The 15,000-nt window shown below is 43.1% G+C and overlaps 1 protein-coding gene across 2 annotated transcripts in view; it reads right to left on the reverse strand.

The window, feature by feature from the left end:
• The window catches only part of mdfic (MyoD family inhibitor domain containing), a 49,531-nt gene that overhangs the window by 33,997 nt on the left and 534 nt on the right, over positions 1-15,000 (reverse strand). Inside the window, exons 2-3 of one of the 2 annotated variants that reach the window (XM_063217359.1) lie at positions 14,540-14,717; positions 11,020-11,157 (exon numbers count right to left, since the gene is read on the reverse strand). In XM_063217359.1, the coding sequence (XP_063073429.1) occupies positions 11,020-11,157; positions 14,540-14,636 (235 nt within the window). In that variant the 5' untranslated portion in view covers positions 14,637-14,717. The remainder of the gene's footprint in view (positions 1-11,019; positions 11,158-14,539; positions 14,718-15,000) is intronic. The other variant, XM_063217360.1, reaches the window with a different exon arrangement.

The raw sequence follows: 15,000 nt of genomic DNA on the forward strand, positions 1-15,000 counted from the left end.
GCAACAACACAGTGGCTGGCTGCCTGCTTGCTGTTGTCTATGAGCTGTGATGAAGCCAGTGGAGCTGACAGGGTAAAGACGGCAGCTATTGATTTCCTGTTCGCCAGCAAAGACATCAGGTTATTATCTGACTACTGGGGCTTTATTTTACGCCTCACTTGGTGGGCTTTTCCCTCTTGCTCTCTCTTTATCTCTCTCTCTCTCTCTCTCTCTGTATTTATCTCTCTCTTTCTCTCTCTCTCTCTCTCTCTCTCTCTCTCTCTCTCTCTCTCTCTCGCTCGCTTTGCCACTGTATCATGGCCTCTGAGCATTATCCACTCTGAGAGAGAGAGAGAGAGAGAGAGAGAGAGAGAGAGAGAGAGAGAGAGAGAGAGAAAGAGAGAGTACAGGAGAAAGAGTAAAAATATCTCACTTGTGCCATCCTCATCATCACCTTCTCTCATTTGGGGAAAGAGGAAGTAGGGGGCTTCTGAGTGCCACCCTCTGTGCAAATGAGTGGGTTCATTTGTACAGCATGGCCTCTCTCTCTCTCTCTCTCTCTCTCTCTCTCTCTCTCTCTCTCTCTCTCTCTCTCTCTCTCTCTCTCTCTCTCTCTCTCTCTCTCTCTCTCCCTCTCTCCCATTGCAGCCCAGCTTCTGAGCACCTCCTTCTATGCAACATGGGAATAGAGAGAGGAAAGCAAGGGAGTAGACAAAACACTCATCACTCAATCATCATCTTAATCAAAACCACCACCGCCACCACCATCATCATCATCACCATCACCCTCCTCATCCTCATCATCTCCCACTCTGCAATATGGTACAGCAGTGGTTCATTTTCACAGTGTGGGAGAGAGGCAGTAGAGCCGAAGAAAGCAAGAAAAGAAATCATCCATCATCATCATCATCATCATCATCATCATCAGCATCATCATCATCATCATCATCATCACACACTCTATGCCATGTAGGCAGGTAGTCTCACAATCATTTAATGCCTTGACATACACACGCACACGCGCGCGCCCACACACACACACACACACACACACACACACACACACACACACACACACACACACATAGACACAGGCACACACACAAACATAATCACACGCACACACATGCACACACACACACACACACGCGCACACACACACACGCACACGCACACACACACACATACACACGCACACACACACACACACACACACACACACATACACACGCACACACACACACACACACACATGCAGGGTTTCCAGCGCCTTGTAGATGTCTGCTGTAGAGTTTGAACATCACTCATATCAGTCCCCTAAAACTGGATGACATCTACTTTCAGATGAGAAACAGGCGACACGGTGTGCACGTCTGTCACTGTTAGTCCTCAAATACCTCTGGTAACAGAAAGAAGATCAATCATAGCAAATGAACCTGTCTATTCCCAAACTTCACTTCGCAAGTGAGGTGACATGAAAAAGACAATGGGGACACTGTAGAATAGAGAAAGAAAAGAAAGAAAGAAAGAAAGAAAGAAAGAAAGAAAGAAAGAAAGAAAGAAAGAAAGAAAGAAGGAGAAAGAAAGAAAGAGAGTAAGAAAGAAAGAAAAGAAAAGAAAAGAAAAGAAAAGAAAAGAAAAGAAAAGAAAAGAAAAGAAAAGAAAGACACAGAATAACCTGCACCTGCCTGCAGAGAAGAAGTCTCCCATATGGCAGAACTTTCTAAAACCAGATGTATGGGTTTGGAACATGCACTAGTCTTTGTTTAATTGTTTTCTTTTTGCTTTGGTTGCGTGGGTAAACAAACAATCAACGGCCACGTCACCAAAGGAAAGAGAGAGAGAGAGCAAGAAGGGAGAGAGAAAGACAAAATCAGAGGAAAAGAGTGAGAAGTGGAAAAGTTGACAGTCTAGAAACAAAAGAGCTGTTGTGTCAAAGTGGAGAAAAAAAAAACAATTCCCCAACAACTGCATGGATGGAAGCAATCACTTGCTATTAGCCATGCTAGATGCCACAGAACCCTGGAGAGAAGAGAAAGAGAGAAAACAAGTGAGAAAGAAAGAAAGAAAGAAAGAAAGAAAGAAAGAAAGAAAGAAAGAAAGAAAGAAAGAGAAGGGAAGAAAGGGATAGTGAGACAGAACAAGAGAACTTGCAGCTGCTGTTTTCTCTGTGTGTGTCCTTCTTCACTTTTCAAATCTCTCTCTCTCAGCAGCTCTCCCTCTTTCTCCAGCTCTCTCTTAGCTGCTTCCTCTCAGCTGCTCTCTCCCTCTCTCCATCTCTCTCTCCCGTTCTCGCCATCTCTCTCTCCCTCTCTCTGTTCAGGCTGTGGAAAAGGTCACAGGGTTGCACTCTAAACAATAGCAAAGCCAGTTAGATTGAACGGTCGGTGGGTCGGCCGCCGGGCTGTGCTGTGCTTTGCTGAGTGCGAGAGGCGTTTGACCTGTTTAAGTGAATAGTGTGCGGCTGCAGCTGAGGGGATAAAGAGGTCTTGGGGGTGATATCTCTCCCATAGATGCTGGCGATGCTGCTGTTGATGCTGATAATACAGTGGGAGACTTAGACATAGAGCTTGAAAGTCCTGCCCCTTAGTTCTGCATTTCACGGGACCTAAGCTGACCATCTAACAACGTGGTAGCGAGCAAATATCTTATGATCTCAGTCATCATATGGGCTGGGCTACAAATATGCTGTTTAAGAGGCTAGATAAAGATTATTCATGCAGAAGTATCAATGTTTTGTTCCGAGGCCGTCTGCATGAAAAATGTGAAGAAACACAGCTTTCTAAAAAGTTTGGGGGTTCGTACGAAAAATTAAACAAAAATATCAGAAACAACATATGTGGAGCTCGTGGCACAACTCGAAGGGGATCGAAATATCATTTTAATACCGCCATTGGATTACATGCTGTGATTTTCCGCTAAAACTGTTGAGGTCCCATGAAATCGGGGAAAGTGACGTCACTTTCAAGCTCTATTACATACCTCTGCAGTGGTAACAATGAGTCTTCGCCAGCATCAGGAGGGGAGGGGTTGGCCATACACAGTGTTGGGTAAGTTACTTTTTTAAAGTAATTAGTTACTTTACTTTAGTTACTGCTTTCAATTGTAACTGAATTACTTTACGTATTACTAAATTTAAAAAGTAACTTGTTACTTATTACTTTACTTTACTTTTCGCGGGAAAAGGGATTTTAACCAGTGTAGTGGTACAACTCATAATACACCTGCTTCCCCAGGCTGTAGGCCGGCTGTGTAAATGGCCTAATATTTTAATTTGTGCAAACTGTACCTCTATGGAATCCCTCATATAGGGCCTAGGCCTATTGTCATTCTCAAATCTAAAATGCATTTCATGATTGCCCTGTAGTCCTATTTATAACAGTGTCAATACATTTGAATCTAGTCTAAAATTTCGCCATAGAATAGAATAGAACAAATATTAGAATAGACTTTTATTGTCATTTCAGCATGAAAATTGCCTTTGGTCTCACTGAATAAAAACAGAATGAGTAGGCTGAGGTGGCCATACCAAACAGAAATGTTGTAGGTAAGGACACCCTAGGCTTACATATTTCCTCTCCTCGATTTTGCTGCTTAGCTACTCTTTCAGTTTCCTGATTCAAAACGACCTTGGATTGTATGCATCAACATTATTAAGGATTCTAAAGAATGTAAAATCCGTTCGTGCTGGAAGACGGTGTGATCAGGCACATTTGAATATCCTGAAGAACGTGGCCTCAACGCAATAGTGTTGCTTGCGCTGTTATTCTCACGTTATTCCTAATTACTTGATTCGCGCTGGCTGCTGCTACTGACGGAGCTACCCAAACAGTTTTATTTTGCATTGTATCTAACCAATATGTTATCAGTGAGCACAACAGAGGCCATGGCATTTGCGATGGGTACAGCTGTTTCATTCATGCATTTGCGTAACGGTGGACTCGGAATGACTGTAGATTTAACTGCGCAGCGAATCACTTTCACTTTACCTGGCGTAATGTTAGAAAAATGATGGTGGAACTCCAAGTATTGTAGAATATGTTAAGCACATCACAGCGCAACGGGCTCATGAAAGTCCCAGTGAAAGACCTTGCATGCACGAGGAAGGAACATCAGTCTGCGTGCGCGAGCTCTCACACACCCACACCAGAGAGCTCGACAAGGGCTGGGGGGAAAAACAGCCCAGACAGAGAGCTTCGCGCATCTAGAACTAATATCAGCAAACCTGAAGATGATTTAAAGGCTCAAATAACGAGTAACGACCGTTACAGCAGTGCAGTAACTGTAATTACGTTACTGAAATTTGAAGAGTAATGCGTTACGTTCCTAAGTTACTGCCAAAAGTAATTAAATTATGTAACGATGTTACTTAGTAACGCGTTACCCGCAACACTGGCCATACAGTATATGGATGTACTTCAGAGAGAGTTGGGGGGAAGGAGGCGTGTAAAAATAGAGTGACGGATGGCAAAATAGGATGATGAACAGAAGTAAAATTAACAAGTGAACATAGGAAAGTGAAGAAAGAAAGAGAGAGAGAAATAGAGATAGTGAAAAAGAGACATGGGGAAAGATGTAGAGAGAGGAAAAACATGTTTCTAAATGGAACTTGCCTGTGTTGTGGTTTTACTTCTAACTTTAATGGTGCAGCCTACAGTCTTACCATCTTATCGTAGTAGGCTGGTGGTAACATGTACGCAGGCCAGTAGGTTAAGAACTTGAGTGGAAGCATATGGATAGAACAGTGATTAGGGCTGGGTATTGCAGCTATGTTCCTGTATCGATTCGATTTCGATTCTGAGGGTTTTGAATCGATTAATCACGATTCGATTCGATTCAATTCGATTCACTCCAAATCGATTCAATCCGTTCCGTTTTTGGTGCAAGGATGTCCCCCAAAAGATGCTGCTGCCTATTTTTATATAAAAATGTCAAAGGGCTGTGGCTTGACAGTGTTAACAGATTGCTAATTTGTAATAAGTAGGCCTAGGCCTAATTGACTAATACCTACTGGGTATTTTCCATAGACCTAAATGAAACAAAAAGAACAAAAAGAAAAAGAGCAAAAAAATCGATTTTGTGCCCTGTGAATCGATTATGTGAATTTTAAATGATATCGATCGATTATCGATTGAATCGATTATTTTACCCAGCCCTAACAGTGATGTAGTGTGCTGGTGTGTATTCTGCGTAGAGTACAACCTTGCGGAGAAATGGTGAGTCTGTAATGGAACCTAACTTAAGCAAAAGAGTGTCTTGTGTGGCACTGCTATCAGAAGGGAAGTGGCTACGCGGCCAGAATTCCATGGTTATGCCAACAGCAGCAAAATGACAAAAGCCAAAGAAAATGATTGGCATTTTATGTCGCAACAGCATGAAACTTTGCACTGCATACCGTCGAACCGTTGGAAAGTCACCCTCCAGTCACCCTGGAGATGAGTTGGTGGAGTGGTGTTGGGAGTTATTGCGTGGAACAAACGAGCATACAAGACGAGTTATAGACAAATGTTTCTTAAAATTATAGATGTGATAAGGATGTGGTTTCATTTTCAATTAATGGAATATATGAACTAAAAACAACAAATAGTTTGGTTTTCCGATCACAAACACAGCTTCACAAGACAAAAGCCTGAGTTTCTGCCTTCATCTCAAAATATAAGTATTATCCAGAAGAAAGGAGAGAATGAGAAAGACAAAGACAGAAATGAACGCAAACAATGAGAGAATGAGAGATATACACAGAGAGAAAAAATGAAAGAGTAAAAGAACAAAAGAGAGAAAACAACTACAGAACAAAAGAAAGAATAAGCTATATAAAGACAAAGAAAGAAACTAAGATGAACAAAACTATGCGCGCGTGCGCGTGTGCGTGCGTGCATGCGTGTGTGTGTGGAAGAAACCCGGGGGTGGTGATGGGGGAGAGAGGAAGAGAAGAGAGAGTGTGCACAAAGACAAAGAAAAAGAGAACTTAAGACAAATAAAGTGGTAAAGCGAAACAGAGTGAGACACATAGCTATAGATAGATGAAGAGAGCAAGAAAAGGAAAGAGTGGAAAGAAACTCGGCAACAGCATGGAGGCATTATTCCATTCATTCCAATGTGCGTTTTATACCTCTAGGGCTTTTTCCTGGCTGCAAACACACAAGGTGGGTACCTCAGCAAATCACACACACACACACACACACACACACACACACACACACACACACACACACACACACACACACACACACACACACACACACACACACACACACACACACACACACACAGATATCATGCGCACACAGGCGCTGTCTTCATCTTGCCCAGGCAAACACCCACCAGGCAAACAGAGGACTGTGCTGCACTGCACTGCACTGAGTCCCTGCTGTGGAGGTATTGCTATTCTTGGTTCCAATCGGGCTGGGCTAAAAAATAAATAACAAGCTAGCTAGTCATTCGTTTTCCATTTTTAAAACCGACAGACAGGGGCCTGTGTCTCTGTCGCCGCCGCTGCCTTTGTCTAAATGGCTAAAAGGCATGAAAGTATGAAGTCATGATGTGGAGCTTTTGGGCATTACGAACATGAACAAGAAAATAAGCAGGAGTTTTGGATACACAGTGTGTTAACCTTGGACAAAGACTCTCAGGATTAGATCATAATGTAATGTGAGCAAATAAGGCAATAAGTCTTGTTATATTACAGTCAGACATGGACCAATACAAGGGATGAGGAAACAGATGCCACACCAGTAGGCAAACCAGGAATGTGAAGGCCTGCAGGCGATCACCATACATTTGGAAATAATAAAATCCATCCACAAGGTTCGCATTGTATTTTACTATTTCTCTTGATTTGATTAGGTAAAATGTAATAAAAAGTGTAACAATGTATGATTTCATTCCGTACATGTACCGGTATGTGCTGTACATCGAGTTACACTGCACTGTAGGTTTGGCCGTAATATTACATTTTACAGTTACAGTTACATTGTAAGCTTAATTGCAGGATTATACGTGTAGAACTTCTGACATTACCTTATGGTAACAGGACATGGTAAAAATGGTAAAAAAAAAAGTCTTAAACGTTCATGTAAGATTCTTCATAATGTCAGAGCAAAGTTATGATTTAATTCTTTTGTTTTTTGGGGGTTTTTTTTTCGGAAAACAGTCCATTGTATCGCAGGCAATCACATCTGCATGAAAGGGCAAATAACATTTGAAATAAAGTTGTTTTTCTCACACACTCAACAAAAGTTTTTGTAATGATTTTATATTGCTGTCACAGAACAGCTTTCTATACTACTACACATACACACAGTGGGCCATCTTTGTACCAAAACAATGCAATCAGGGAGTAATCTGATTATGTCATACAAGTTTCCACTACACAAGTCACAAGACAGCTGTCGGGCCGATAGCGATTCACATCATTGGAATTTCACTGGAACACATCCAGCCAGTCAGAGATCAGAAGGAAGAAAGCCGGATCAATAGATAGTAGAAAAAAAAATCAGATTTTACCGTAAAATTCAACTCTTTGAGTGTTGCATTAGCACTGTGTTTTTCACTGTGTAGCGTAGCATATCATTGGGATTTTACTGGAACCCATCCATACAGAGGAGATCAGACAGCCTGGTTTTCCCCACACAAGTGACTACCAGCTGTTTGCTTCCACACCCTGTGTCATATGTTTATTTAGCAATATGAGCAAGCACAACATTCCATCACATCACTTCATCTAATAATGTAATACATTACATTCAAGTTACGATGAATGGGATACAGGAAAGATGATTAGCTGATAACAAGTCGTAGCCTACGCTCAATAGCCCATGTAGTTCAATTTAATTCAAGAAACATCACAGAATGTTGGTCTATGTCTGGGGAAACACTGGTGAAGGAATACGATACAAAAAAGATAGTGAACTGATAACATCAAACACATTCTTTACTAGAAGTGCATCAAAGGCTGTCAGCTGCTTTTTGTTATCACACCCAGCACAATATATATTGCCCACAGTTCACAGTCTGACTCTTAACCGGGTGAGGCCAGCGGTGAAGATTTTGTCATCTTTATCAAACATGACATCATCCTAGCATCAGATCAGATCCTGAGGTTGAACACGCGCATAATGTCAATGTCAACACCAACATCACCTAAGACTCATTGCTAGCAAGATAGCACTCAATAATTGAGAAGTAACACTTTAGCAATAAAGACATTCTGTTGTGTCAAATAATGGTCTTATGTAACAAAGCTTTTACATGGAACAGCAAAATATTCCACAGGCAGAAGTGTGCCTTGCTACCAAACCGTCTTACTTAAATAGAATGTGCAAGAACAAAGAACCGACCTAACATTGCAAGAAGATAACTGAGATAGTAACTTGCTGCTTCCACAGAGGTCTTGTTGTGATTTATGATCCCTGGATGTCCTCTGTTTACAGACTGACCTCCTCTTTGAATAGGACACAGTTCTGAAAATTCTGTGATCCTGACTGGTTTAGCAACCTCTTAGCCGCATAAGCTGAACGAACAGGAAATTGCTTCCAGAATTAACTGTAGCCCTCGAAGGAAAATCCTGATGTAAAAGAAAAATGCAGAGAGCTCACCTCTGTCAAATTCAGTATACAGTAAATGTACTGTAACATTGAAGATACACTATCTGATAGCAGGGCCTTGCCTCTATGGGGTGATATGCAGGAACACAGAAGTGAGGTAACATTGCTAGCGCATAACACAGCCAAAAGTCTGTAGCGTCCACAGATGTCCTGTTATGAGTTATGATCCCTGGATGTTCCTTGGTGACAGACTGTATGGAAACTCCCTCTCTGGCAAACACCCCAACCAGACCTTGGCATAGAAAAAAACATCATGGAATCCATCCTCTCAGAACAACCCTCTGATTTTTTTCCCTTCTTCTCAATTGGGCCAAACCTGAGTCCATCAGGCAACCAAGCCAATCGGAGACGCAGCCTGCCAGATTTTCTCTCTGTGTGTCTCTGGCAGGGCAGGACAGGGCAAGGCTTTGACTTCCATGAGACATCCATTCACACAGTAAAATAAAACCCTTCAAAATCCCTTTTTCCTCTTCTCTTATTGGGCAAAGCTGAGGTCCGCTTGCCTAACAAGCCAATCAGAAAAGCAACCATACGGGCTCTCTCCCTCTCCTCTCTCCTCTCTCCCTATTGCTCTCTCTCTCTCTCTCTCTCTCTCCCTCTCTCTCTCTCTCTCTCTCTCTCTCTCTCTCTCTCTCTCTCTCCCTCTCTCTCTCTCTCTCTCTCTCTCAGGGCCAAACTGTGGTTTCCACGGAACCCCACATCAGGTATGCTGGATTTGTCTCTCTGCCCCTGCAAATCTCTCTGGTGTGTGTGTGTGTGTGTGTGTGTGTGTGTGTGTGTGTGTGTGTGTGTGTGTGTGTGTGTGTGTGTGTGTGTGTGTGTGTGTGTGTGTGTGTGTGTGTGTGTGTGTGTGTGTGTGTGTGCGCACGCTTGTGTGTGTTTCAAGGGCCCAGGCCAGCCCAGGGGCCAGGCCAAAACCACAGAGGGCTTTTCCTTACTCAGTCTTTGATTGAACGGGGTCCTATGAGAGCTTGGCTCGGTGCACACTACACACTGCCATTACTATCTAATATAACACACACCAGACCACCAGAACACACACTCGCTCTCACACATACACAAGCATACGCACACACACACACACACACACACACTCAAGACAAACTCACACAGTGAGACACAGACGGAACCACACGCACACACAGACACACACACACACACACATGCACGCGAACCGCAGAGGCTAAATGGCTAAAGCTACATGACACACACACCGCCCATGTGACTGCGAGTGGAGAGAGAGGGCATGTGCAGTGCAAACATATGAAACACCGAACCGCCAAAATGGTCTTTTAAAATGGAGGGAGCTCGTAAAGTTAATGATTTTTATTAAACAGCGAACGAATAGGAAAAGGAAAAGGCTTTCAGAAAACGTGAGAAACTTTGGGAGATTTTGTTTTACTGTGTTGCAGTCTAGCAGTTCTTTACAAATAGTCTCCTCAGGCTTCAACCTTTCCATTTTCCTTTATCAAAGACAATGGGAACAAATCTCTTTTGAATATGTTTCTTTTCAAAACTTTTGCTGGCGGTAAGTAAGGTTTGTGGTCCATCCCAGACTGTGTGTAGCATATCTAGGGATTGCAGAAGTTTGTATTTTTCCACATGCCTGTGGAAACACACTGGTTACGGGATGCGATCCTCGTAAAAAAAAACTAAATGGGAACCAGTCTGCGAGGTTTGGTGTAGGCCAAAACAATCCAGATTTATCATTGACTTCATCCAAGCCTACAAAACACGTGCAAAGCAAAGCAGTCCACTCTTCTGTATGTGACATCCAAGCCTAGAAAACATTCGCAAAGTGAAGCAGTGTCCTCTCATTTCTCTCAAGTGACATAGAAGCCTACAACATGCTCACAAAGCAAAGCAGTGCTGTCTTCCTTCTGTGCATACTACATGATATGTAACTAATTAACCTTAACTTACTGACTCGTCAAACCAATATCACCAATCAAATCAATCAAACTAACTACAGAGTGGAAAGCAGCACTCTCTCACTTCTTTGTTTTGCATTGACTAAGAAAACGGGAACTCAAGAGGAGGAGGAAGTCAATACTCAGCATACGACCAAGACGTCAAAGACGTCTACGAGAGAAATCATCAGATCCTTCAGTAAATGTCGAAATGCTGTCTACATAGGAATAACATTTAGACACACGTCACGTCACTTCACAATACACATCTCGTCTGTTTGAATTAGTGAGACGGCACTGGAGAGGTGCCGTGTTTCATATCAGATCATGGAGAAATAGAAAAAATCTCATGGGACTGCCATTACTGTCAGTGGTGTGACACTCCAGATATTCAAGCAGGGGACTGAAGAAGTAATTTGATACTGTCAAACACATGTGTATACATACACGCACACATGCACACACACACACACACACACAAACTCATATGGGGACGCACACACACGCACACACTCCTGACTTACTTCTGACAAGGTTGTCCAGGGCGTGGCCTGCCGATGTCACATGGCCTGGTGTTCCGCCGGACACTGGTTGCCCAGACGACCGGCTTCTGCTTGTTGATGTGGCGTCTGGTGAATCACAACTGTCATTGTTGCACACGCCTGCAAGCCACACAGAGCACATGATCTCATTCAGAAGCCACATAAAACACATTGCAACATGGAAACCTACTGTCTGTGTGTGTGTGTCCGTGTGTGTGTGTGTGTGTGTGTGTGTGTGTGTGTGTGTGTGTGTGTGTGTGTGTGTGTGTGTGTGTGTGTGTGTGTGTGTGTGTGTATCGACAAGCTAACGACAACGATTTATTTGCACCATGGCACTGAATTAGAGAAACAGAGCATATGATCTCATTGAGAGAGATGTAGAAAGTAGTACTGTTACAGACATACAGTATATAATACAACACCAGTAGTATCATTATTACATAGTTGCAGCTATTGAACACCATACTACTAGTGGTGCAATTACCTTTGTATCAATACATCTACTTCTACTTTATACAACTCAGGGGTGCATTTCTCAAAAGAGAAGTTGTTAGCCTGTTAGCAACTTCGGTAGTTTCCAATGGGAAAATGCATTGAAAACAACGAAGTAGCTAATGTAGTAAGCAACTTTGGTTTCGAGAAATCCACCCCTGATCATTGGTAACGTTGCATCTTGGTGTGCGTGCATCTGTATCGACGGCATCTAACTTGCTAACTACCTCCTATTCACACCCAAAGTACTGTGCTTCATTTGAGAATGTGTGTGCTGTGTACTGACGTAGATTCAGCAAAATAAGGAAAAAGGTCAGTGTAGAAATTAGCTTGGCAGCGTATAACGCCTGTGAGCTGGGCCTGTGCTCTCTCTGCTGCAGCGTTTGCCAGATAAAACATTCTGCCTTTTTGGCACATGGGTTACACAACACACACACAAGCACGCACCCACACATATACACACACACACAAGCACACACCCACACGCAGGCAAGCAAGCATGCACACACACGCGCGCGCGCACACGCACACACACACACACACACACACACACACACACACACACACACACACACACACACACACACACAAAACTGCGTGGGCGAAGTTTGCAGGTAACATCCAGGCCAGAACTCTGGCTTTCATTTTCTCATTTTCTGCTCTCCTCTCCTCTCCTCTCCTCTTCTGTCTTCGCCTCTCCTCTCCTTTCCTCCTCTCCTCTTCTGTCCTCCCCTCTGCTCTTCTCTCATGCTCTCCCCTCTCCTCTCCTCTCCTTCACACTTTTCTCATGTTCTCCCCAATCCTCTCCTCTCCTTTGCACGCTTGCCTACTTGTGCACAGCTACCTGCCTTCCTGCCTGACAAGCAGCCCTTTTCTGCCATACAGACTGCATTCATCTAATGTAGGAGGAGAGAGAGAGAGAGAGAGAGAGAGAGAGAGAGAGAGAGAGAGAGAGAGAGAGAGAGAGAGAGAGAGAGCGCAACATGAAGACAATGAGAGAGGAAAGCAGTGGACTAAATCACTTTTAAAAATGTAATAAACTTCTTCTCAAAGCATAACTTGTTGTTCTTTGACAATACTGTTTCTTTTCAGCTGGTCAAGAACAGAGAAGTCTGTCAAAAAAAGGAACCAGTGAGAGAGAGAGAGGCACCATTCTCACCACAGGAAGAAGAAGAAGAAGAAGAAGAAGAAGAAGAAGAAGAAGAAGAAGAAGAAGAAGAAGAAGAAGAAGAAGAAGAAGAAGAAGAAGAAGAAGAAGAAGAAGAAAAAGAAGAAGAAGAAGAAGAAGAAGAAGAAGAAGAAGAAGAAGAAGAAGAGCCATAGCTCGTGCTTGCCTTTCCCATTATTATGGGAGCGTACCTATGTTCCCCAGGTCCTATGTTCCCCGGGTCCTATCTTCCCCTGTCTTTGTATGGGAACATAGGACCCTTTTTCTAAAAAAGGGTTCTATGTTCCCCGCATTGCATGTTTCATAGTTTTCAAATTGTGCCCTTCCCAAAACCATCCCTAAACCTAACCTGTCAGTAATGAATTTTTTCTGAGTTGTAAATTTGTGCCTTGACCAAAACTATCCCTAAACCTAACCTGTCACAGGAGCAACAACAACCTGTGCTCTGCCAAGCGGCAGCAGTCTACTTGGAAGCAGTGCGGAACATAGAACCCTTTTTTGAAAAAAGAGTCCTAAGTTCCCCGATTGCGGGGAACATAGGACCCGGGGAACATAGGGATGACCCCATTATTGTCAGTGAAAGTGTGTCTAATACCAGAAGAGGGGCTCAACTGGTTTTGACTGCAGAGACGAATGAGGAATGTTTGCAAACCTCCTAGACATTACTGACCCTCTTTCTTACTTTAACTCACTCACCCTCTTTCTCTCTTTCATTCTTTTTTCATCAAACACAAACTAAATTTGTTCTAAGTCTATATCTCCTCTCTCTCACTGTCTCTCTGCTTCATTCTTTGCTTCTCTCTCTCTCTCTCTCTCTCTCTCTCTCTCTCTCTCTCTCTCTCTCTCTCTCTTCTCACCAGTCTGATGTGGGGACATGATGGATATGGTGGAGGTGAGTACAGAGATAGATATAGCCCCGCCTCAGACACTGGCCTAATGCATGGAGAACCTTTTTTATTATTTTTAAATTTCATATATCTATTTTTCTACCTTACCCCTCTCTATTCATTCCTTTCTCCCCGTGTCTGTGGTGTCTGTCCCCTATGAATCGATGCACGCCTCTTATAAGCCAAGGCAGAGAGAGAGAGAGAGAGAGAGAGAGAGAGAGAGAGAGAGAGAGAGAGAGAGAAAGCTGGCTGTGATGCATCAAAGTATTTAGTGATTACAGTTTGAAATAAATTAGGTCTATTCTCGGAACATAACACAGTCCCTCCAAGAGGGAAATCCAGCCTTAACGCCCATGCTTTGAAGGTCCCGAGGAAAATCCATTTGCCACCACTGTCTGTGATTGCTTACTTTGTCCTACTTTGCTATTTTCTGACAGTGCTGTAATGATGCTCAGTATAAATAGAATGGTTGACGGTTCAGTGGCTGCTTCTTCTTCTTCTTCTTCTTAAAAAAAAGTAGCTATAGCGCCCAGGATTATTTTACATGTGATAATCTTGTGGACAACTAGAAAGTTAATTAAAACTATAATTGGCAATGGGGTTGTTCCTAATAGCCACCCCAGTCCCCAGCAACCATCAAACCCTCAACTCCTTTGTATTCCAAATGATGCCGGCTTACTACATGGGCCTAGATAGGCTCCTAATGTCTAGCATATATCTACGCATACAATTTGAGGGAATAGGTTCTGCCAGATTGTAATTTATAGCGCATTTAAGCAGTCACATGAGAGAAGAAAAAAATGCAGCCAACGTTACCTTGAGGTAATTACACATTTATATGCACATATATGAGGCTATTAGGTGTAACTGGCAAATGCCAATGCATATTCCGGGAACACAAGTTAGCTGGTCAAAATAGGATTCGTCATAACACTAATGCAATCTGGGGGCTTACCTTCAGTGGTGGAAGGCAGAAGACGACTCGTCTCCTGTTGCAGGTCAGACTCTGGCCCTGCAGGCCCTTCCGGAGGTAAGACTGTCTCCGCAGACATGAGACAGCCTCCTTGTCCACACACTACACGCTGGCGAAAATGTCTCCCCTTCTTGCGCTGTGTTATTATCACCCGCCAAGCCTGTTCATGGAAAATATTATATAATATGAATACTTGTGCCGCTTCCTCGGAGGCTGACAGGAGTTGTAAGTGATAGTGTTTGGTATGTTGATAAGCGCGCCTGGCTGTGCTTTACTGCGGAGAAAAGTGACGTCAACTTGCCAAAATGTCGTTAAAAAGTTGTGGAAAGTTTTGCCCCCCACTCCCTAAAATTCAAATGTTAGCACATGAACTCGGCGTGTTTTTGGCAAAGTGAGAACACGAATGTAGGCTACACAACATGGGCATTTAGAGTGACTTTTCA

This window comes from Engraulis encrasicolus, chromosome 15 (assembly GCF_034702125.1).
Source record: "Engraulis encrasicolus isolate BLACKSEA-1 chromosome 15, IST_EnEncr_1.0, whole genome shotgun sequence".
NCBI lineage: Eukaryota > Metazoa > Chordata > Actinopteri > Clupeiformes > Engraulidae > Engraulis > Engraulis encrasicolus.